At 30.5% G+C, this 25,605-nt stretch overlaps 1 protein-coding gene across 1 annotated transcript in view; it reads right to left on the bottom strand.

The window, feature by feature from the left end:
• The window catches only part of LOC127737119 (probable G-protein coupled receptor 158), a 67,384-nt gene extending 47,725 nt beyond the window's left edge, over positions 1–19,659 (bottom strand). Inside the window, exons 1-3 of the mRNA XM_052247652.1 lie at positions 19,626–19,659; positions 18,300–18,449; positions 8,175–8,303 (exon numbers count right to left, since the gene is read on the bottom strand). Coding sequence (XP_052103612.1) covers positions 8,175–8,303; positions 18,300–18,449; positions 19,626–19,659 — 313 coding nt within the window. The remainder of the gene's footprint in view (positions 1–8,174; positions 8,304–18,299; positions 18,450–19,625) is intronic.
• Between the last annotated feature and the right edge of the window lie 5,946 nt (positions 19,660–25,605).

Below are 25,605 nucleotides of genomic sequence, written 5' to 3'. Positions count from 1 at the left end.
ACTGATCACTTGTTCCTCTGTGTAGCATGTTTTACCTTTTTGTTCACTTTTAACAAAATATGCCATAGCAATAAATTCATAGCGCGTGCTACCAGTTTTATATTGAAAAACAATGTGGATTATTTCTTTTAGACGATTTTTCAATTGCACATGGAGAATGGTGGTATAAAGGGTTGAAAAATCAATTCATTTCAGAGAAAGATCGAGATTTAAAATTATCCAGAAGTTCTCTAGAGTTTTTAGAATCCACATATGGTTAATACCACTACGCGAGTAAACAGTTTAACTTCAACAATGATAGATTGCATGATTTAAATTCATATTCACAATAAGGAAACTTGAACAATTCTTACCATTTCATCGTATTTGTTGTGTCATATAATGCCTAAAACACATTTTATTAAACTTTTCCATACTATAAGATAGTCCCTACATTACCAAGACTTATCCATAATTAAAATATCTAAATAGGAAGTCATGCATTAATTATAAACAATGCACTAACAATGTCACGAAATTTTGATTATTTGAGCCTTGAGTACTCTGCAACAGTCTAACTTTTTAAGAGAATGATGATTCCTTTCTTCCTGTATTCGCTTACACTCTATCTTAATATTGAAGAAAGGGATTTATCATTCTCTTACCTATACAAAAATAACGGAAATTCTTATAATTATAGCTCGCGGCTGCGAATTGTTCCAATTATCAACAGCCAATCAATTAAAGAAATTTAAAAAAAAACAGCTTATAACAGTCTATGACTTAAATGGCCTGGTCAAGTATAGACGAAACATGCATTAGCGTGGCCATCGGTAGCATTGCGAAGGTTGAGTTTATAAAAAGGTAGATCAATAATTAAGTAATAAAATCGTAAAGAGCATTTCTCTTTTAGGGAAATCCATATACGACATTCTGCATACTCCTCGTCGCTGTTCCAACCATTTGAGTATATCGCATACATTTATTCATTTTTTTATACTAATCAATTATGTGCACTTACTCACATGTGTTGACAAGAATTATCATTGATTTTGTCATACAAATAAATTAACTGTTTACTAAACTTTGAATTTCTCGAAATACTAAGGATTTTCTACCACAGAGATAGATTACCTCTGCTGCATTTGGAAAACCTTTCGGAATTTTGGGTCCTCAATATGCTCTGGCTACAAAATTATAATCCTGGTATCTATGATTAGTTTATTCACTTCTTATTACTACAGATATGGTTATAGTCAACGAAAAAGAACTAGTAATTCAAGAATAAAACCAAAATATTTGAATAATAGGAGATATGGGTATTCGTTAAAGACGACAACTCAATGACGGGTAACACAAAATACACCTACTGTAACAGGTCAACATACGGTCTTTTATAATACATATGTTTCTTTACAATATGTCAAGCACTGAATTGTCCGAATCTAAAATATGTATGAATAAAGTAAACAGAGCTTATCAAAGATACGCCATGAACAACTTATTTTCCGAATGAAAACAAATTATGACAAAAGACAATCATTGGTGAGGTCACTGAATTAAGACCGGCACAAGAAGAAGGCGCAGGGTTAGATTTCAATTGGGATTTAAGAATTAGAAGAAGTATATAATACAAACGTAGAATAAGAATCAGAACAGCAAAGGCACTTAACTCTATTATCAAGTTATAACAATAAATAAACCATCAATAACAAACAAAACAATGGTAAAATTACCCGTACAGTTTGCTCGCAGGAACTAAGAGCAAGCTCAAAATATATAATAAACACATTTATTCTAAAACCAGTTGTTGGCATGATATAGGTTATGTTCTTCTCATATATTTTATGATGGTATGATACTCAACCCCTAACGGGAGGGATTGTACTTGATTTTCATATGATGAAGACATAATCCTTCAATCAGTTTAATTGAGGTCTGGAGCTGGCATGTCAGTAACTGCTAGTAGTCTTTGGTCATTTATGTATCATTGTCATTTTGCTTAGTTTCTTTTGTTAACTATTCTGACATCGGACTCGGACTTCTTTTAAACTGAGTTTTACTGTGCGTATTGCTATGTGTTTCTTTATTCTACATTGGCTAGAGGTATAGGGGGAGGGTTGAGATCTCACAAAATATGTTTAACTCCTCCGCATTTTTGCGCCTGTCCCAAGTCAGGAGCCTCTGGCCTTTGTTATTCTTGTATGATTTTTTTTAAATTTTAGTTCATTTATATGTTTTGGAGTTTAGTGTGACGTCCATTTTCACTGAACTAGTACACAATTTTATTTAAGGGCCAGCTGAGGACCACCTCCGGGTGCGGGATTTTCTCGCTGCGTTGAAGACCCATTGGTGGCCTTCGGCTGTTGTCTGCTCTTTGGTCGGGTTGTTGTCTCTTTGACATATTCCCCATTTCCATTCTCAATTTTATTTCATTATAGGCTGTTGATGTTAATCCTTGCCGTCTTCGGTAGCTGAATTCCAGAGAAGAGTACAGTTTTTGCACAAATAGTACAGAAACACTTGGAAAAACTGTCTTTATTTGAAATGTATGTTGTTTTATTTTGTAAGAGAAGTATTTGAATAGAAACGTTATTGATTCCTTGGATACATTCGGACCCAACAACATAAACGCTTCCAGTTTTATTTTTTCAACTCACTCATACAAACACTTTTCATCTTTACTGTATTAAGCCATTGCAATCTTTTTGGAATTGTTTTTGGTTTTTTTTTCTCAAGAAAACATGGATTGATTGAAGTTTAACAACACTTTCAGCACTATTGTGCTATTTCGTGGCGGTCAGTTTTTATTGGTTGAGGAAGCCGGAGTGCTCAGAGAGAACCACCAACCTTCGGTAGAAAAACGGACAATCCTAGTCAATTAAGAATGGAGTCGAGTGCACCTGCCACGTACGGGATTCGAACTCAACCTCCGTGTTGACAAGCTAGTGATACAGTACTTTGACTATTTGGACCACTAGTCCACCAAGGCCCTATTTCAAGAAAACAAACCATGCACTCAACTAAAAAAACCTTAAAGGGTCACTGCTTTTCTTTTCTGCTTAGATGGTCCCGACGGATTCACCAAATTAAATCACTTACTATCAGTATTTGATAATTGTTCATAAAGGGTGTCAAGATACTGAGAGTTTTTAGATTTTCAATTGTACATTGTACAAAAAAATAAGATGAATAAGACGTTCATTTATATAAAATTTTCCATCTAACAGATTATTCCATTTGTGTAACGTTACAGTTGTACATAACAAGCATAACATTCTAGTTGCAACTGATTTAAAATATCTAATGAAGTTGAAACTAGTAAATGTTCTATGATTATATTCCAACTGGGGAAACGATAATATAGGAGCCATTGACAATATCGTTAATATGACCTTTATTAGACATTTACCATTGTAACTTCAGAGAATCGATATGTCTTGAATTCAGTTCAACATATTAAAACTGCATTTTAAGTGCGAATTTATATTGTTTCCTACGCGGGATTTGAAGTCAAACTTTTTAGACATCAACGGCTTTGTTGCCTCAGACAGCTCGGCAAAAGTAGACTTTACAATATAGCTTTCGTTGGTCTGGTGAATCTAATGCCTATAATGTACTCTAGAAGATCGTTGTAGAACAATGGTATACAGATGAAATATGTATAACATATGAATAAAAAACACCTATGATGAGTTTTAAATTTACTGTTGTACCCCAATTTATAACAATTTTACCAATTACGTCTGTTTGTTTTGCTCACACATTGTTGTCAATATAATGGAATTCTTTGGGACTGTCATACAAGCGAGATTTTTGCTAGCTATAAAACCAGGTTTAATCCACCATTTTCTACATAAGGAAATGCTTGAACCAAATCCGGAATATGACAACTTAATAAGGGACTTTCGGTTTTGAATGTTCCCTGAAGTTCGATATTTTTGATATATTTTAATTTTTATTTATAATACAATGGTACTAAAGTAAGAACATATAGTCCCCTAAACTTTGAATATTTTTTTTATATACTTGTAGTTGGAAAGAACGCCTAGATAGATACCGACTTGTTTTTCTTTCTCCTCCAGCGTTTTCACAACTTTAAGGAATTTTAGATTTTCAGTTATCTTTAAATTCTTTACTGATTTGACCTTCCCACTGTTTCGTTACACCAACGATTAGTCTCAAGTAGACGAAACACGCGCCTGGTATCTTTGATCTGGTTTGACTTTTTGTACATCAAAGGTATATTTTCCTTAGTTAGATATGAAAGATGTATTGACAATGGTAAATCTGATTCAGAACATTATTCCTGTAGCAAATCAATGTTTGAATACAGCTTTACGGATACACTTTGTATGTGTGTTTCCTCTTCATACTTTGACCCAAAATTAGTTTGTGGTTATGAACGTTCGCTATGTTGTAGTAACCACTTGTATATTCCATTTGATTTTACCCATGAGAATTTGTTATTTGATTTGCAATAACCATGTTGAATTTTCATTCTCTTTATCTTCATTTAACAATAACAGTGCATACCCTTGAGAATGAGAACTGTTTAATGTGTTGTTTATATCGATGATATGTTTTGATTTAAATAAACAATTTTTATCATTGAATGGTAAAGTTTATTAATTTTAATTATTCATGTTTAGATTTGAATAGCCATACGATCACTTTGTACACTGTTCAAATAAGTTGTCAAACTAGTGCGATTCATATAAACAAATCAAAGTTTGTAATGTTTACGTATAGGGATTCATATAAGAATCATGGAATGCGCCAAGCTAGAATGATACATTGGAGTCAACCGATTATGACGCAATGCGTATTTAACTTGTCTCTAATATCAAAATTGATGACAAACATATTTATCTCTGTTTCTAAGTCTCATTGATTGTCATGAAAACCAATCTCTAGATATGGATGCTGATTTAGATATATAAAATAGAATAGAGACATCTCAAATTTTCTTAAGAGAAGAATAAATGAAAAAATCAGAAAATTGTAATGATATATTCATTTATTTACACATGTTATCTTACTCAATCCAATAACATATAAAGAAGTTTTAAATCCTCACCATGATTTCTTGCGGAAAGAATTTGTGCAAGATTGCAAATAAATAAGTGGAAAAACAAGGGAGATAATTTATTTTTCAGTTATCTCGATTTTAACAAAAATTAAGATAGGAATTCTTTCAACATCCCACAAATAGAACCGTAAATCATATATAAAAATGATAAAGTGCTTACAAATGTTTCCTTTTCAAAAAGAAAAACTTTTACAAGATTAAATAAATAAATGGCAAAAGAAGAAATGAAATCCATTTTATTTTTTTCACTAGTTTTCGAAACAAAAGTGTAAAATAATTGATCATTAAAATCATTGTTATATCCTCAATTGATCAACTTATTTTGTCAATTATCTTTTTCAGTACTATATCTATAATACTGATCATACTATTGCTCTTTTCAGTTTGCCCCCCAAAAAAAACATATTTCCTTGTTATTCATGTGGGTATTAAATAAATGACTGCTCGTGAACTAGTTCTAAGATGACTAAAGCCAGTTCTGTTCAATTATTTCATAAGAATAGCATGTCAATATCAAACACAGTTACTTACATGCAGTTTAACCGTTAACATAGTTCTCTTACTGGCAGTAAAATTCCAAAATTATATCTGCGAGAGAATGAAACAAAATGATAATACTTTCAATAATAAAAGAGCGTTTATAATTTGCAACACAGAAGACTTAAAATCTTGATTCCAGGAGAAACCTTTGAGATCGTATATTTAAGCCAGTGTTATTTTACCCTTTGGGTCCCCTCGCTAGGAGCACAAAAGATTTGGTATTTCAGTGAAAACTGATATATTTATAATTTTCAAATTTAGAATAAATTTTATTTTAGTGAAATATCTTCTTTTGATAATGTAATTAACTATTTAATTTTCCTGGCAGTTTTAGGTAAAATGATCCTTGAAAGATAGATTAATTGATATGTATTTAAAAGTTTCTTTCACTTGTCGGATGCTTTAATGTGGAAGTGAACTGTAAGGACACAATCAAATCAGAACAGTTAAATAAAAATAGAATAAAAAAATTGATTCTCTACTTAGATATATACTTCGTAAATGGTAAAAGATTTAAACAAACAGTGATATGGCACACAATGGTATTATTAGAAAAATCTATGGTGAACCCTAAATTCTATTTCACGTATCTAAAATATCTTTTAAAAAATGTAAAATCTTGATGCACTTCAGATCAATTATTAACATTTCCATGTTTGGAACTAGCTAAAAGGATTACTGCCATGCCAAGCAGTGAAAAAGTCATATATCATATGAATCATTATAATACAAATTTGATTTTAGAAAAGTCCTTTTTAACTTATCTTTTCAACTCTATTTTTATAAACAGCTCTTAAGCTATTGCTTCTTTGAGTTTCTCCCAAAATACAACATTTCCTTGTTCATCGTGTGGGTATTCAATATATGACTGCTCTTGAACTAATTCTAACATGACTAGAGGCAGTTCTCTTGGAAGTATTTGTTCATAAAATATCAAAAGCAAAATGTTCTGTCCACCTCTTGAGTAAATACTTTCCATTCTAGCCATATTAAATTCAAATCTGCAGTAGTATGAATCCAAAAAGGCTCTAGATATGACACACATAGTTTTTCTACTGTTGTGGATAGCATTTGTTATATTTACGGTGATTTCTTCACCGGGCATGAAACCACGGTTGTGAATACATAGCTTTAGATTACTGTTTATCTCAAGTTGTGGTATACAAACGTTTTTAATAAAGCCAATGTCAATTTCTGAAAAGCTAATAAAGGCATCGTACTTGTAAGTTTGTGTACTATCATCGACTGGTTTATAACTGTAATATTTACCTTTCGACAGGTAATACAAATAACGAATTTTCCAACGATATCTATCTATATATCAATCCTGTTGCTATAGCAATACCACATGCTGTCATGGCTACAGATATACATGTTATCAAAACTGTATACGACTTACATTCTTTTTCAATTTTTTGTACGAATTTGGGGAAATTGTTCAATTGAATAATAGCCTCATTTTCGGATACGCATTTGTATGATTGAATATTCGAAAATATATACTTGTTGTCATTCATCCACCTTAGAAATGGAAGTGCGCGACAATTGCATTGGAGAGTATTACCGGTCATGTCAATTGTTAGTTTCGAATTCTTGGCAATAGATGAAACTAATTCCATTGTTTCTTTTTCAAACAGTTTTATCCTATTACTTGACAAGTTTAAAAGCTGCAAATTGATATTGTGTGAAAGATCAAATGTAATATTTGATAAAAAATTATGACTCAGATTTATAGTTTTTAGATTTGGTTGGCAATGAAAGATTATGAAACTTAAACTTATTATTTGATTAAAAGACAAATCTATCATTTCTAATTGTGAAATCCCAGTTTTATTATCCATGTATGAATTTTGCCCCAAATATTGTCCAAGTGTATTGTTTTTCAAATTAAGTGTAAACAAATATGGTATTTCAAAGTAAAACTTTGTCAGTTTATTGTTTGAAAAATCTAATAACTTTAAAGTTGTAGGAACAGCATTACACATTTCCATACGATCATTATAAGCTTCGACAAAACTATTATTATCCATATACAAAAACTCAATACCAGTATTATTCAAAGTTTGGAAAAAGCATAACGGAAGCTCAGCTGCTTGCCGAACTATTCCGGTTATTTTCAAAGTTTTCACTTTGGAGGATTGAATATCTTCTTCGATGAATTTCCTAAAATATTCAAATAGAAAGTATACGTTTGACATATCCAGATATATCAATTGTGTTCTATTGCTCAGCGTTCCCGCATCATAATGCAAAATTGAACATTGAGATAAATCTATAAATTCTAGATGCGGCATATTGGAAAACGTTTCATTGTTCACCGTATTCACTTTGCATACTCCTGTTTTGATTCGTTTTAGACTTGGCAACCTAGAAAATCCGTCTCCAAAGACAAATACGTTTAAAGGAAGATCAAATGCATCCAGTTCCAAGCTTTCAAGATTCACGAGGTCTAAAATAGCATAATCTGGGATAATGCTGTAATCATTGTTTCCATTAAATTTGATATTCAAATAAACAAGGGAAACCAAAGATTTGAAAACACCAAAAGAATACGAATAATCACTATTTAATCTATTGTCCTCCAAGATCAATCGTTTTAAATTGTGTAATCCCACAAACGCATCGCTACTAATAATCGTTAGCTTGTTAGAAGAAATATCAAGTTCCAGGAGTTCGTGCAGATTTTCAAATGCTTTATCAGGTATAATTTTTAAAGAATTATTATGTAGATTGAGAATATCAACAGTTGATGGGAAATTTGGAATCCTGTTCAGGCATCTATTCGAGCAATCTACAAGTAAGTGATGATTTCCGTGGTAGCAGAAGCATTGACGATTAAACTGGCAAGTTCCATTTGTCTTTTGAAGGACACCGTAGATAACTCCTGTAAGACTTACAAGAACTATGAGTGCTGCTTTCATATTTAACGATATCTTTGTGAACCTGAAACTAAATCAAACTTTAGAATATAAATTTTAATAAATCAAAAAATACAATAAACGACGATAAAAAGACTCTATTGAAGTCAACATCTATGCGAAAAAACATATTGAATCAACTCTTCGCGTTTTAAGGATGAAATTTATGATACTGCGACTCATGTATAGCGAAAAAATATATATAATATATGTACATCGTCGGAAAATATAAAATTTAATTTTTCGAGCTTTAGAAACTTGACGAATCGTATCGAGTACAAATAAATTAATATTTTCCGACAATGTACAATTATTTGTTTTATCCTATTAGTTACACCCGGCACTTTACGGTTTAGTTGTTTTGATCCAAATAGCTGTTTCTGATTTTTTAAATTTATCGACTGAATAAAAACGCGGACTGCAAAAAGGATCCCAAAATAAACAGTCACCAAAAAAGAAATATTCATATTTCCGCTTGCTCAATATAGAAGCGGAGTAGCAAAAGACTTTATACACATACAAATAAAGCAAAAATGTATTTGTCTACCTTTTATCTGTACAATAGTCGGCTGATTGAAGGATAAATGTTGATAAATTAGATTTTGAAATAATTTTTAGATTGATTTGCGATTTACAAAGCTTAAAATGAAAAACAAAAACATATTTGTAGTCGACAAAAATGTCCCAAAAATTCATTTATTTTATTTCAAGATTCTCATCCGTGTAAATTGTAAATTGCATTAAGAAGGATAATTTCTAGGTACTGACGTTGTTTATCATCTTAATTACCTGTAATAGTGTTCTTTTTATTTGTCTTTGAATATTTTTAACCTTTCCTGTTTAGCCCATTTTTGGTAATATACTTTTGGCGTGGCTAGGTAATCATACATACCGCCATTGAGTTATTGTGTTATGGTCATTTTTATATTCTTGTCTTTTGATTTTTGCTTATGTACTTTATCTATACAGTGTCATTTTGCCATTTTGTTATTCTTTGTTGAAATGGTTATTTGTTTTTATAGTGATTAAGATTTTAACGCAATGTAGACTGCTGTACTACAAATTTTTGACATTTTTACCTATTATGTCTGGTTTTTTTCTATCACAAATTGTTGTCAATATAATGGAATACTTTATGACTGTCATACAAGTGAGAGTTTTAGCTAGTTATGAAACCAGGTTTTATCCACCATTTTCTACATAAGGAAATGCCTGTACCAAGTCAGGAATATGACGGTTGTTTTCCATTCGTTTGATGTATATGAGCGTTTGATTTTGCCATTTGATAAAGGCCTCTCCGTTTTGAATTTTCCTTGGAGGTCGGCAGTTTTGTTATTTTATTTTTTCAATGTATGTTCAATGTTAAGGTAAATATAAATTTATTATAGTGAGATTAAATTTATATATTTTTTTCTGTAACTAAAAATGACCATTGTAGGATAAATGACATTATTATATAAAGAAATCAATTGAAAAAGGAGAAGGGCAAATATTATTTACATTCACATTTTTTAAAAGTCAAATTTGATATATTTAACCAAATTTTGGGATTGAACAAAAATAAACAAGAATTGTTGAAAGGGACATTTCAAACCAAATTCTATGGGAACAACCTTTGAATAACAAACTTATACAAGTTTGGTTGCTGATGTCCTTGTATGCCGTATTTGAAAAAACAATTTACAATGCATTAATGTATTAAAATTATCTTCAAATGTAATTTAAGCACTGAATGACATTTCATTGTTTTAGATTAAAGTAAAAAATATTGAGTAAAAAATCGACCTGTCGGAATTTTGGTTCTATGGTGGGAACAAACTCAGGCGAAATTTTACAATCTCTTTAAGAAAACTATAATGTTTAATGTGTATTGCTTTTATAAAAATCAATTGTAAAAAGATTGTAAGACTTACTGTTAAATTCCACAGGAAAATGTATATTCTAAAACTTTTCGAATTGCTTTTTATATCGTTTGTCAAATTCAAAAGAGTTTATCACGAAGCTTATTACTTCATTGTTTCTCACGCAATTTTGTTATATGTAAATGGACTTTGACATCCACAATAAAAAGGGGAAATGAGATATGTAATTTTTCAAGTATTAATTGGTTTTATATTGTGTGAAAATAAACCACCTGACGACAGCTGGTACAGTGCCATTATTTATGTGTCCTTGATTATAACATTTATTCTCCTAAATTTGATTTAGATAGTAATGACATTAATAAATTACTACATGAACATTTCAATTATGTATCGATTGATGGCAAATAAAATGATATTGATTATCTGCAATTTGCGAAACCTTTCAGAATTCTGGTTCCGCAATGCTCTTCAATTTCGTACTTCAATTGACCTTTAAAATTTTTTGATAGGAGTGTAACTGATGAGTATTTTGTTGACGAAACGCACGTTTGGCGTAAACAATTGAAGCTTGATATCTTTTGTGAGTTTATTTACAACCACTGGGTCGATGCAACTGCTGCTGGAGGTTTCCTCGAAAAGGATATTTCCCACTCATGGCCAGTATTCAGCACTTCTGTGTTGACCTGTATCATCATTGATATGGTCATAATTATAAATCATATGTTAACTAAACTTTGAATTTTTCAAAATACTGAAGATTTTCAACCCCAGCAGTAATTTACTTTATCTGTATTTGACAACCACTTTCGGAATTATTGATCCTCATTGCTCTCCAACTTCGTACTTTATTTGGCCAGTTTACCTTTTTTTTATTCGATCGTCACTGGTGAGTATTTTAAAGACGCGCGTATTGCACACAAAACTTTAAACCTGGTATCTATGATAAATTTATGGATACATGACAGGTAGATTTTGCAAAATTTCCATAAAAAGAATTTACAAAACTGACCACAAATTTTTATAATGTTCCCTACGCGGAATCGAAGTCAAGCTTTTGATACATCAACGGCTTTGTCGCCTACACTTAGTCCAGCTCCTTAAACAGCTCGACAAAACTAGACTATATAATATAGTTTTCATTTGTCTGGTGAATCTGATGCCTATAAAGTATTCTGGAAGATCGTTGTAGAACAATGGTATACAGATGAAATATGTATAACATATAAATTAAAAAAAATCTATGATGTTTTATAGAACATATAGTCCCCACTTAAATTTGTGTTTTTATATATATATATATATATATATATATATATATGTGTGTGTGTAGCATGTAGAAAACAGGAAAAAACAACTAGATAGAAAGATACTTGCTTTTTCTTTTCTTTGCTTTTCACAAGTTTTTAGAATTTGAGGTCTTCAGTTATCTTCAAATTCTTTACTGATTTGTCCTTCCCACTGTTTCGTTACTAGAGTCACCAACGAGGAGTCTCGATTAGACGAAACACGCACCTGGTGTTCTTAAATAAAAGCCTGGTATCTTTGTTTAGGTTTAACTTTTTGTATATCAAAGGGATTTTTTTTCTTAGTTAGATATAAACTATATATTTACAATGGTAAATCTGATTCAGAACATTATTCTAGTAGAAAATCAATGTTTAAATGCAGCTCTACGGATACACCTTGTATATGTGTTTCCTCTTCCGAAATTGCATACTTGGACCCAACATTAATTTGTAGTTTAAGAACGTTCGCAATGTTGTAGTATCTACTTTAATATTCCATTTGATTCTACCCATGAAATTTAATTATTTATTTTTCAATAACCATGTTGACTTTTCATTCTGTGTATCTTCATTTGACAGTGTATACCCTTAGAATGAGAACCGTGTAATATGTTGTTTATATTGATGATATGTTTTAAATTAAAAAAAAACAATTTTTATCATTAAATGTTAAAGTTGATAATTGTTAATTACTTGTGTTACGATTGTTATAGCCATTCCACATATACTCTACAAAACTGTTCAAATAAGTTTTCAAACTAGTGCGATTCAAATGAACAAATCTCAGGTTGTTCTATTTACGTATAGGGCTTCATTTAAGAATCACGAAATGCACCAAGTTAGAATTATACATCATGTACATTGGGATCAGCAAATAAGGACGAAATGTGTATTTAACTTGTCTTCAATATCAAGATTCGTTAAACAAATATCTATTTCTGTTTCTAGGTCTCATTGATTGCCGCCATGAGAGCCAATCTCTAGATTACAAATGTTGATTTCGATACATAAAATAAAATAATGACATCTCATCTAAATGTTCTTTAGAGAATAATAAATGAAAAAAAAAAACAGACAAATTGTAATGATATATTTATTTATTTACACATGCTATCTTACTCAGTCCAAATACTTATAGGGAAGTTTTAAATCCTCACCATGAATTCTTGCAGAAAGAAATTTGTGCAAGATTGCAAATAAATAAGTGGGAAAACAAGGGACATAATTTATTTTCCAGTTATCTCGATTTTAACAAAAATTAAGATAGGAATTCTTTCAATATCCCAAAAATAGAACCATAAATCATAAAAAATGATAAAGTGCTTACATATGTTTTTTTCTCTTTCAGAAAGAAAAACTTTTACAAGATTCAAATAAATAAATGGCAAAAAAAGGAATGAAATCCATTTTTTTTCTCTCGTTTTTGAAACAAAACAGTGAAATAGTTCATCATAAAAATCATTATCATATCCTAAATTGATTAAATTATTTTGTCAATTATCTTTTCAGTACTATATCTACAATACTGTTCATACTATTCATCTTTTGAGTTTCCCCTCAGAATAAAATGTCGCATTATTAATCATGTGAGTATTAAATGAATGACTGTTCGTGAACTACTTCTAGCAGAACTAGAGACAGTTCTGTTCAATTATTTCATAACAACAGCTTTTTAATATTAGATAGTTACTTCATCACATACATTACTAGTAGCAGTTTAAGATATTCAACCGTGAATATATTTCTCTTCCTGGCAGTAAAATGCCAAAATTATATCTGTGAGAAGATGAAACTAAAATATAATACTTCAATTATTAAAGAGAGTTTATAATTTGAAATAAAGAATAAACTTAAAATCTTTATTTCAGGAGAAACCTTTGAAATTGGATATTTGAGCCGGTGTTATTTTACCATCTATGTCACCTCGATAGGACCACCATCGATGTTGTATCTCAATGAAAATTGATATATGTTTAATCTTCAAATTTAGAATAAATATTATTTTAGTCAATATTTCCTGTTGATACTAGAATTAGCTATTTGAAATTCCTGGTAGTTTAGGTAAAACGATTCTAGAAAGATAGATTAATTGTAGTTAAATGTTTCTTTCACTATGCCTTAATGATGTAGTCAGGTAAAATTTAAAAAATCTGGAATTCAAAATTGATACTAAAAACCAGAAGAGCATTAGTTAAAGAAAAAATTAAACCAAAAATATCGATAGGTTATGGAACTCTTTTTCGAGATATTTGATTTTTAAAAAATGGCAGGAAAAGGCTGACTTTGACCATTACCTTATATTTAGCATTGGCATTTTGTGGGTCTCACATCATAAGAAAGGAAATCTAGAATCTACTTAAATTTTGGTAATGACCTTTTATGAGCTATGTGAAGTCTTCTATAAAAAGAAAAGTGGGTGATATGGGGCATAATATTTTACCCTGTATTGTAGGGAAAACACTAGGAGTCCGAACATCTGACAAACATTCCTAAACCTGACATGACTACATCCTTAATATGGATATGAACTGTATGGACACAATTAATTCAGAACCGTTAAATAAATTTTTTAAAAAAAAATGATACTCTACTTTGATAATTGCTTCGTAAACGGTAAAAGATTGAAACAGACAAACAGTGTTATGGCACTTAATTTGTAGTTTAAGAACGTTCGCAATGTTGTAGTATCTACTTTAATATTCCATTTGATTCTACCCATGAAATTTAATTATTTATTTTTCAATAACCATGTTGACTTTTCATTCTGTGTATCTTCATTTGACAGTGTATACCCTTAGAATGAGAACCGTGTAATATGTTGTTTATATTGATGATATGTTTTAAATTAAAAAAAAAACAATTTTTATCATTAAATGTTAAAGTTGATAATTGTTAATTACTTGTGTTACGATTGTTATAGCCATTCCACATATACTCTACAAAACTGTTCAAATAAGTTTTCAAACTAGTGCGATTCAAATGAACAAATCTCAGGTTGTTCTATTTACGTATAGGGCTTCATTTAAAAATCACGAAATGCACCAAGTTAGAATTATACATCATGTACATTGGGATCAGCAAATAAGGACGAAATGTGTATTTAACTTGTCTTCAATATCAAGATTCGTTAAACAAATATCTATTTCTGTTTCTAGGTCTCATTGATTGCCGCCATGAGAGCCAATCTCTAGATTACAAATGTTGATTTTGATACATAAAATAAAATAATGACATCTCATCTAAATGTTCTTTAGAGAATAATAAATGAAAAAAAAAACAGACAAATTGTAATGATATATTTATTTATTTACACATGCTATCTTACTCAGTCCAAATACTTATAGGGAAGTTTTAAATCCTCACCATGAATTCTTGCAGAAAGAAATTTGTGCAAGATTGCAAATAAATAAGTGGGAAAACAAGGGACATAATTTATTTTCCAGTTATCTCGATTTTAACAAAAATTAAGATAGGAATTCTTTCAATATCCCAAAAATAGAACCATAAATCATAAAAAATGATAAAGTGCTTACATATGTTTTTTTCTCTTTCAGAAAGAAAAACTTTTACAAGATTCAAATAAATAAATGGCAAAAAAAGGAATGAAATCCATTTTTTTTCTCTCGTTTTTGAAACAAAACAGTGAAATAGTTCATCATAAAAATCATTATCATATCCTAAATTGATTAAATTATTTTGTCAATTATCTTTTCAGTACTATATCTACAATACTGTTCATACTATTCATCTTTTGAGTTTCCCCTCAGAATAAAATGTCGCATTATTAATCATGTGAGTATTAAATGAATGACTGTTCGTGAACTACTTCTAGCAGAACTAGAGACAGTTCTGTTCAATTATTTCATAACAACAGCTTTTTAATATTAGATAGTTACTTCATCACATACATTACTAGTAGCAGTTTAAGATATTCAACCGTGAATATATTTCTCTTCCTGGCAGTAAAATGCCAAAATTATATCTGTGAGAAGATGAAACTAAAATATAATACTTCAATTATTAAAGAGAGTTTATAATTTGAAATAAAGAATAAACTTAAAATCTTTATTTCAGGAGAAACCTTTGAAATTGGATATTTGAGCCGGTGTTATTTTACCATCTATGTCACCTCGATAGGACCACCATCGATGTTGTATCTCAATGAAAATTGATATATGTTTAATCTTCAAATTTAGAATAAATATTATTTTAGTCAATATTTCCTGTTGATACTAGAATTAGCTATTTGATATTCCTGGTAGTTTAGGTAAAACGATTCTAGAAAGATAGATTAATTGTAGTTAAATGTTTCTTTCACTATGCCTTAATGATGTAGTCAGGTAAAATTTAAAAAATCTGGAATTCAAAATTGATACTAAAAACCAGAAGAGCATTAGTTAAAGAAAAAAATAAACCAAAAATATCGATAGGTTATGGAACTCTTTTTCGAGATATTTGATTTTTAAAAAATGGCAGGAAAAGGCTGACTTTGACCATTACCTTATATTTAGCATTGGCATTTTGTGGGTCTCACATCATAAGAAAGGAAATCTAGAATCTACTTAAATTTTGGTAATGACCTTTTATGAGCTATGTGAAGTCTTCTATAAAAAGAAAAGTGGGTGATATGGGGCATAATATTTTACCCTGTATTGTAGGGAAAACACTAGGAGTCCGAACATCTGACAAACATTCCTAAACCTGACATGACTACATCCTTAATATGGATATGAACTGTATGGACACAATTAATTCAGAACCGTTAAATAAATTTTTTTTTAAAAAATGATACTCTACTTTGATAATTGCTTCGTAAACGGTAAAAGATTAAAACAGACAAACAGTGTTATGGCACTGAATGGGTTTATTAGGAACTCTAAATTATCTTTCATGAAAAAAAAAAAATCTTTTTAAAATATAAAATCTGAATGCATTCAGATCAATTATAAACATTGCCATATGTGTGGAATAGGCTAAAAGGATTGCTGCTTTACAAAGCAGTGAAAAATTTATATATCATATGAATTATTATAATACAAATTTGATAAAAAATATCTTTTGTTACTTATCTTTTCAATAAAATAAAATTGAGAATGGAAACAGGGAATGTGTTAAAGAGACAACAACCAGAGCAAAGGGCAAAAAAAACAGTCCAAGGCCAATAATGGGTCTTCATCACAGCGAGAAAATTCCACATCTTGAGGCGGGCTTCAGCTTGCCCCTAAACAAAAATGTGAACTAGTTCAGCGAAAATGGACGTCACACTAAACTCCGAAACAGATCAATTTTTTTTCTACAAACAGCTCTTAAGCTATTGCTTCTTTGGGTTTCTCCAAAAACACAATATTTCCTTGTTCATCGTGTGGGTGCCATGCCAAGCACTGAAAAAGTCTCATATTATATTAATCATTATAATACAAATTTGATTTAAGAAAAGTCCTTTTTTTAACTTATCTTTTCAACTCTATTTTTATAAACAGCTCTTAAGCTACTGCTTCTTTGAGTTTCTCCCAAAACACAACATTTCCTTGTTCATCGTGTGGGTATTCAATATATGACTGCTCTTGAACTAATTCTAACATGACTAGAGGCAGTTCTCTTGGAAGAATTTGTTCATAAAATATCAAAGGCAAAATGTTCTGTCCACCTCTTGAGTAAATACTTTCCATTCTAGCCATATTAAATTCAAACCTGCAGTAGTATGAATCCTAAAAGGCTCTAGATATGACACAAATAGTTTTTCTACTGTTATGGATAGCATTTGTTATATTTACGGTGATTTCTTCTCCGGTCATGAAATCACGGTTGTGAATACATAGCTTTAGATTACTGTTTATCTCAAGTTGTGGTATACAAACGTTTTTAATAAAACCAATGTCAATTTCTGAAAAGCTAATAAAGGCATCGTACTTGTAAGTTTGTGTACTATTATCGACTGGCTTATAACTGTAATATTTACCTTTCGACAGGTAACCCGAATAACAAATTTTCCAACGATATCTATATATCAATCATGTTGCTATAGCAATACCACATGTTGTCATGGCTACAGATATACATGTTATAAAATCTGTAAACGACTTACATTCTTTTTTCAATTTTTTGGACGGTATTGGAGACCATTTTCAATTGAATAATGGCTTCATTTTTGGATACGCATTTGTATAGTTGAATATTTAAAAACACATACTTGTTCTCATTCATCCACCTTAGAAATGGAAGTGAGCGACAATCGCATTGAGGAGTATTACCAGTGATGTCAATTGTTAGTTTCGAATTCTTGGCAATAGATGAAACTAATTCCATTGTTTCTTTTTCAAACAGTTTTATCATATTAGTTGACAAACTTAGAAGCTGCACAAATTGATATTGTGTGAAAGATCAAATGTAATATTTGATGAAAAATTATGACTCAGATTTATAATTTTTAGATAAGACTTGGCAACCTAGAAAATCCGTCTCCAAAGACAAATACATTTTAAAGATCAAATGCATCCAGTTCCAAACTTTCAAGTTTCACGAGGTCTAAAATAGCATAATCAGGGATGATGCTGTCTTGATTGTTTCCATTAAATTTGATATTACCAAAAAACAAGGGAAATCAAAGATTTGAAAACACCAAACTGATACAAAGAACCATCATTTAATCTATTGTCCTCCAACATCAATCGTTTTAAATTGTGTAATCCCACAAACGCATCGCTACTAATAATCGTTAGCTTATTGGAAGAAATATCAAGTTTCAGGAGTTCGTGAAGATTTTCAAATGCTTTATCAGGTAAAATTTTTAAAGAATTATTAAGTAGATTGAGAATATCAAGAGTTGATGGGAAATTTGGAATCCTGTTCAGGTATCTATTCGAGCAATCTACAAGTAAGTGATGATTTCCATGGTAGCAGAAACACAGACGATTAAACTGGCAAATTCCATTTGTCTTTTGAAGGACATCGTGGATAACTCCTGTAAGACTTACAAGAACTATGAGTGCTGCTTTCACGACGATAAAAAGACACTATTGAAATCAACATCTATGCGAGAAAAAAATATTGAATCAACTTTTCGTGCTTTAAGGATGAAATTTATGATACAGCGACTCATGTATCGCGAAAAAGAAATATATAATATATGTACATTGTCGGAAAGTATAAAATTTAATTGTACGTGCTAAAAAAAACTTGATGATTCGTATCGAGTACATATCAATTAATATTTTCCGACAATGTACATGTATTTGTTTTATCCTGTTAATTACACCTGGCAACTTACGGTTTAGTTGTTTTTATCCAAATAGCTGTCTCTGATTTTTCAAAGTTATCAACTGAATTAAAACGCTGACTGCAAAAGAGATCCCAAAATAAACAGTCATCCAAAAAGAAATATTCATATTTCCGTTTGCTTAATATGGAAGCGGAGTAGCAAAAGACTCTAAACACGTACAAATAAAACAAAAAATTATTTGTGTACCTGTTAATTGTACAATAGTTAGCTGATTGAAGGATAAATGTTGATAAATTAGATTTTGAAATAATTTTTAGATTGATTTGCGATTTACAAAGCTTACAATGGAAAACAAAAACATATTTGTAGTCGACAAAAATTTCCAAAAAATTCATTTATTGTATTTCAAGATTCTCATCCGAGTAAATTGTTACTTGCATTAAGAAGGATTTCTAGGTATCTTAATTACATGGTATAGTGTTCTTTTTATTTGTCTTTGAATATTTTTAACCTTTGCTGTTTAGCCCATTTTTGGTAATATACTTTTAAAAAATTTGGCGTGGCTTGGTATTCATACATTCCGCCATTGTGTTATTGTGCTTTGATAATTTTTATATTTTTGTCTTTCATTTTTGCTTATGTACTTTATCTATACAGTGTCTATATGCCATTTTGTTTTTCTTTGTTGAAATAGCTATTTGTTTTTATAGTGATTAAGATTTTAACGCAATGTAGACTGCTGTGCCCCAAATTTTGACATTTTTAGGTCTTTCCACCTTTCCGTGGAAAGACCTATTGGTTTTCTTCTGATTATTTTTTTTTTCTTCCGCCTAATTTTTTTCTTGCGGTGTATTTTTGTTTCAAAAGATGTCGCTTAGTTTTTTGGTATATGATATCATACAGTTTATACGCTTTTGAAACTGACCCTGTTTAACCGAACACTTTTCTTTGTAAGAGTTATCTTCCCAAACACTGTTTTTCTTGTTTTGAGATCTTCTCCGCAACCGTAAAAGAAAGCGACAAATATATTTTTCCAAATTGCTCGTTATATCCTCAGGATGTTAGGTTTTATTTAGACCGAAGCTTTACGAAGACTCCATATGAGAGTTATTTCCCCTTTTGTATTTGATATATGTGAAATTTATTTGTAACTGGAAAACCATAAGTGATAGAGGCCTAGGGTCTTTTGATTTGAGGTTCTTTGTCCATAAAAATGAAAATGAGGTCAAGGTCAAAGGTCAAGGTCATGTTAAAAATTTAGATTTTGGCTTGTTATAACTAATTTTCAGAAATCTTATAAGATATCGACAAAATACTTTTACAGAATTGTTAGTAGCGACATGTCGTAACACGTGAATTTGAGTTGAAAGGGTACGGAGACATTTAATGGGAGTTTTCTCCCCTTTTATATTCAAAATTACATGTATGGTGATATAACTCATTCATCTTATCTAATTGAGACCTAGGGTCTTTTGATTTGAGGCCTTTGTTCCATGACCTTTAAATTGGGGTCAAGGTCAAAGTTTAATTTGACGTTCTATTTTTTTTTTTCTTCCGCCTAATTTTTATCTTGCGGTGTATTTTTGTTTCAATAGATGTCGCTTAGTTTTTTGTATATGATATCATACAGTCTATATGCTTTTAAAACTGACCCTTTTTAACAGAACACTTTTCTTTGTAAGAATTATCTCCACAAACACTGTTTTTCTTGTTATGAGATCTCCTCCGCAACCATAAAAGAAAGCGACAAATTTATTTTTTCCAAATTGCTCGTTATATCCTCAGGATGTTAGGTTTATTAGACCGAAGCTTTACGAAGACTCTATATGAGAGTTATTTCCCCTTTTGTATTTGATATATGTGAAATGTACTTGTAACTGGAAAACCATAAGTGATAGAGGCCTAGGGTCTTTTGATTTGAGGTCCTTGGTCCATAAAAATGAAAATGAGGTCAAGGTCAAAGGTCAAGGTCATGTAAAAAATTTTGATTTTGGCTTGTTATCACTAATTTTCAGAAATCTTATAAAATATCGACAAATTTTTTTTACAGAATTGTTAGTTGCGACATGTCGTAACACGTAAATTTGAGTTGAAAGTGTACGGAGACATTTAATGGGAGTTTTCTCCCCTTTTATATTCAAAATTACACGTATGGTCATATAACTCATTCATCATATATAATTGAGACCTAGGGTATTTTGATTTGAAGCCCTTGTTTCATGACCTTGAAATTGGGGTCAAGGTCAAAGGTTGATTCGACGTTCTATATTTTTACCTTTGCTTTTACCTCATATATATACATGATAAAGCCATAGGACTTTTTGCATTAGGTTGCAAGCTATTTGACCTTGAAAAAGCCAACTGGAAGTGACCTTTTGTAAACCGGAAGTAGCTATTTATTGTACTAAATTAATGTAAAAGTATATAGAACTATATATTTTTGGAATCAGTGTCAAGTAAACTATCAAACAATACCGGAAGTGATATTTTTTAAACCGGAAGTCAAAAATTATCTCCCTTATTTATCTTTTGTATAGAAACCATATATTTTTGGAATAAGCGTACATTAAGCTGTCATTTGACGCTGGAATTGACATTTAAAACCTAATTTTAATATTTTTCATATCAAAATAGATCCTTACTGGTGGAAAGACCTTCAATTGTTCTCTGAACAATTGGTTTTTAATTTTTATTGATATTATATTTACCTATTATGTCCGTTTGTTTTGATCACAAATTGTTTTCAATATAATGGATTCCTTTATGACTGTCATACAAGGGAGAGGTTTAACTAGCTATAAAACCAGGTTTAATCCACCATTTTCTACATAAGGAAATGCCTGTACCAAGTCAGGAATAAGACGGTTGTTTGCCATTCGTTTGATGTATATGAGCGTTTGATTTTGTCATTTGATAAAGGCCATTCCGTTTTGAATTTTCCTTGGAGGTCGGTAGTTTTGTTATTTTACTTTTTCAATATATGTATGTCCAATTTTAAGGTAAATTTAAATTTATTATAATGAGATTAAATGTAGCTATTTTTTTCTATAACAATAAATGACCAGTGTAGGATAAATGACATTATTGTTCGCCATTAACAATTTATATAAAAAAGTTAATTGAAAAAAAGAGCAGGGCAAATATTATTTACAGTAACATTTTTAAAAAGTCAAATTTGATACATTTAACCAAATTTTGGGATTGAACAAAAATAAACAAAAATTAACGAAAGGGAAATTTCAAACCAAATTCTATGGGTACAACCTTTCAATAACACACACTTATATAAGTTTGGTTGCTGATGTCCTTGTATGCCATATTTGACAAAACAATGTACAATGCATTAATGTATTAAAATCTTCACATGTAATTTTAGCACTGAGTGACATTTCACTTGTTTAGATTAAAGTCAAAAATATTGAGTAAAAATTCGACATGCCGGAATTTTGGTTCTCTGGTGGGAACAAACTCAAGCGAAATTTTACAATCTCTTTTAGAAAAATATAATGTTTAATGTGTATTCCTTTTATAAATATCCATTGTAAAAAGATTGTAAAACTTACTGATAAATTTCGCAGGTAAATGTATATTCGAAAACTTTTCCAGGTGCTTTTTATATCATTTATCAAATTTAAAAGAGTTTATCACGAATCTTATTACTTCATTGTTTCTCACGCAATTTTGTTATATGTAAATGGACTTTGACATTTACAATAAAAGGGGAAATGAGATATGTAATTTTTTCAAGTATTAATTGGTTTTATATTGTGTGAAACTTAACCACCGGACGAAAGCTGAAGCATTTATGTGATAAAACAGAAATGCACTGATTCAAACACTGAATAAGATCGTTGTTATTCGCTGAATGCATCTTTAATTTCCAAAAAAATATTGATGTGGCTCTTTTATAGATGTAAACAATTTGTTTTTTAAAACAAAGATTGTGTATGAATTTATAAAGTACGAAGTTGAAGAGAACCGAATGCGTTCTCAAAAATAAAAATCCGGCAAGTAAATTTGTTTTTTAACTGTTCTGTGCTTTGAAACATATCAATATATGCCCAAGCATCGTGTCGGTGGTCTCTTTTTTTAGACATAAATAATTTAAGTTCTTTAAAATGTTTTTTTTTTTCTAAATAGTAGCACGAAAAACTTGTTTTGTTGTGGTGATCTTATTGGATGTCACATACTTTTATAAGTCGCAATACAAAAGGGGACGAAAAAAGTTGGATCATGTTCAATTACTTCCAAAACATATTTTTGGTGGGTTGAAGGTTAAATACAATTGGGTTTAGAACTTTTGGAATAACAGTTTACCAATTGTTTGTTAACATTAATTTTACTTATAACCAGGACGTCGTATGAACTTGACCTTGTTCAATTATCTATGTCATTATTCGTTTGTCTTTGATCATTACATATAACTCTCCAACTTCTGATTCAGATGGTTATGACATAAACAAATATCACTTAATGAAGTTTATAATATTTATGGATGGATTGCAAACAGAATGATATGGATACTTAGATGGATTCTGTAATCACATCAAAAATAATCTTTAAACTTCAAAATTCAGAGAACGATACAAGAAGGAGACAGACGTAGAAATAAACAAACATACACAAATTGTTGAAGGCAGTACGGTGCCACCTGTTTGTTCACAGCCTTTCCTATGGTCTCTGGAGTTTAATTGCCTTATTTGCCATCCAAGTACATCGCCCTTATTCTTTTTTTTAATGAAAATTTAACACATAAAACTAATTGCAGGGAGAAATAAAGCTGGGTTTCAGATACGAACTCGTTCAAGTTTGGATTTTGATGTTCATGTATGCAAAATTTGACCTCAACAAATGTAAACTGCAATAAAATTTTAAAAGTATCTACAATAGTAATGTTTAACGCTGAACGATATTTCAATTTTACAAATTAGATTAAAAAATAGTAAAACATCAACCTTCCACAATTATGATTTTCTTTGAAAATTTGATAATCTCTTTAAAAAATTTGTTTTATACATTTTAATGTCTATTCCTTTTATAAAACTACAAATTTAAATGCTTCCCTGGTTTTCACGTACTTTTTTGTAAACGACATAAAAAAAAAATAATAGGGAAATTTACATATATACTTTTTGCAAGTATTAATTAGTTCAAATATTGTTTAAAACGAAGTCTGATGTAAATAAAGGCAACAGTAGTATACCGCTGTTCAATAGTCATAAATCGATAAAGTAAAAACAAATCCGGGTTACAAACTAAAACCGAGGGAAACAAATCAACTATAAGAGGAAATCAACGGAACAACAGAAACACTGAACTGCAACAAAAACAAACGCCAACATATATAGGAAGGGACAATTTGATAAAAACTGCCATATTCCTGACTTGGTACAGGACATTTTTTAGAAAATGCGCGTAATAGTGATAAAACAGATATACACTGTTCCAAACACATTTTCATGTTTTAATATTATCGTTGTTGTTCAATAAATGCTATCTACATCTTGCCATTTCCAAAAAAACTGATGTCGCTCTTTCATTAATGTAAAAAAAAACATAGGCTGGATATGTACATTTTGTATTACTATATACAAAAATACACATCAAACATTTCAAGGATACAGGGCTTATAATTGTGTGCACTAGATGCGAGTTTCGTCTACAAAAAACCCATCAGTGACTCTCGAATAAAAAGGTTAAAAGGCTTAATAAAGTACAAAGTATTAAAGACCCAAAATTCCGAAAGCAATCCCGAAATTAAACATCTTGCAAATATAGTTGTTTTTTAGTTAACTGTTACTTACTTACTGCTCTGTACGCTATTTGCGTGTAGAGCAGTAACGAAGATTTTCCATTTTTGTCGGTCGTTGGCAGTTTTCTGTAGTGTGCCCCTTGTTTGTTAATGTTGACTAGCCTCTGCTTCTACAGTTCTCCTCCATGTCATTTTTGGTCTTCCTCTCTTTCTTTTACCTTATGGGGTCCAGTGGAGTGCTGTCTTAGTGATCTGACTGTTATCTGTACTTTTGCAACAAATCAATAGTTTTGAAAAATATATATACTTTAGTATCATGTCTGTGATTGGTATTTTCGGAAATCAATAGTTTAAGTTCTTTCATCTTTTTTTATATAATAGTAAATGAGTTTTGCAGTGGGAGCTTATTGAATGTCATATAAACTTATTAGTCGCAAAATAAAAGGGGTGGATTTACTTGCATCAGGTTCAATTATTTCTAACAAAAATTCAATTTTCGTGAGAGGAAGGTTAAATAAAACAGGATTTATGACTTTTGAAATAAGAGTTTGCCAGTTATTTGTTAGCTTTTATTTAACTTATAACCAGGAAAATGTATGACCATGACCTTGTTCATTGTACAGTGCCATTATTTATGTGTCTTTGATTATAACATATACTCTCCTAAATTTAATTCAGATATTAATGACATATATGAATTACTACATGAACATTTTGATTATGTATCGATGGATGGCAAACAGAATATTAATTATCTGCAATTGGCAAAACCTTTCAGAATTTTGGGTCCGTAATGTTCTCCAATTTCGTACTTCAATTGGCCTTTCTACTTTTTTTATGGGAGTGTAACTGTTGAGTCTTTGTAGACGAAAAGCGCGTTTTGCGTACAAAATTTAAAGTCTGGTATCCTTAAATTAGAGTTTATTTACAACCACTGGGTTGATGCAACTTCTG

The sequence above is a fragment of the Mytilus californianus genome, unplaced genomic scaffold (genome assembly GCF_021869535.1).
Source record: "Mytilus californianus isolate M0D057914Y unplaced genomic scaffold, xbMytCali1.0.p SCAF_4, whole genome shotgun sequence".
Taxonomy (NCBI): domain Eukaryota; kingdom Metazoa; phylum Mollusca; class Bivalvia; order Mytilida; family Mytilidae; genus Mytilus; species Mytilus californianus.
The sequence above is the reverse complement of the archived record's forward strand: the minus strand, read 5'-3'. Positions and strand labels throughout refer to the sequence as shown.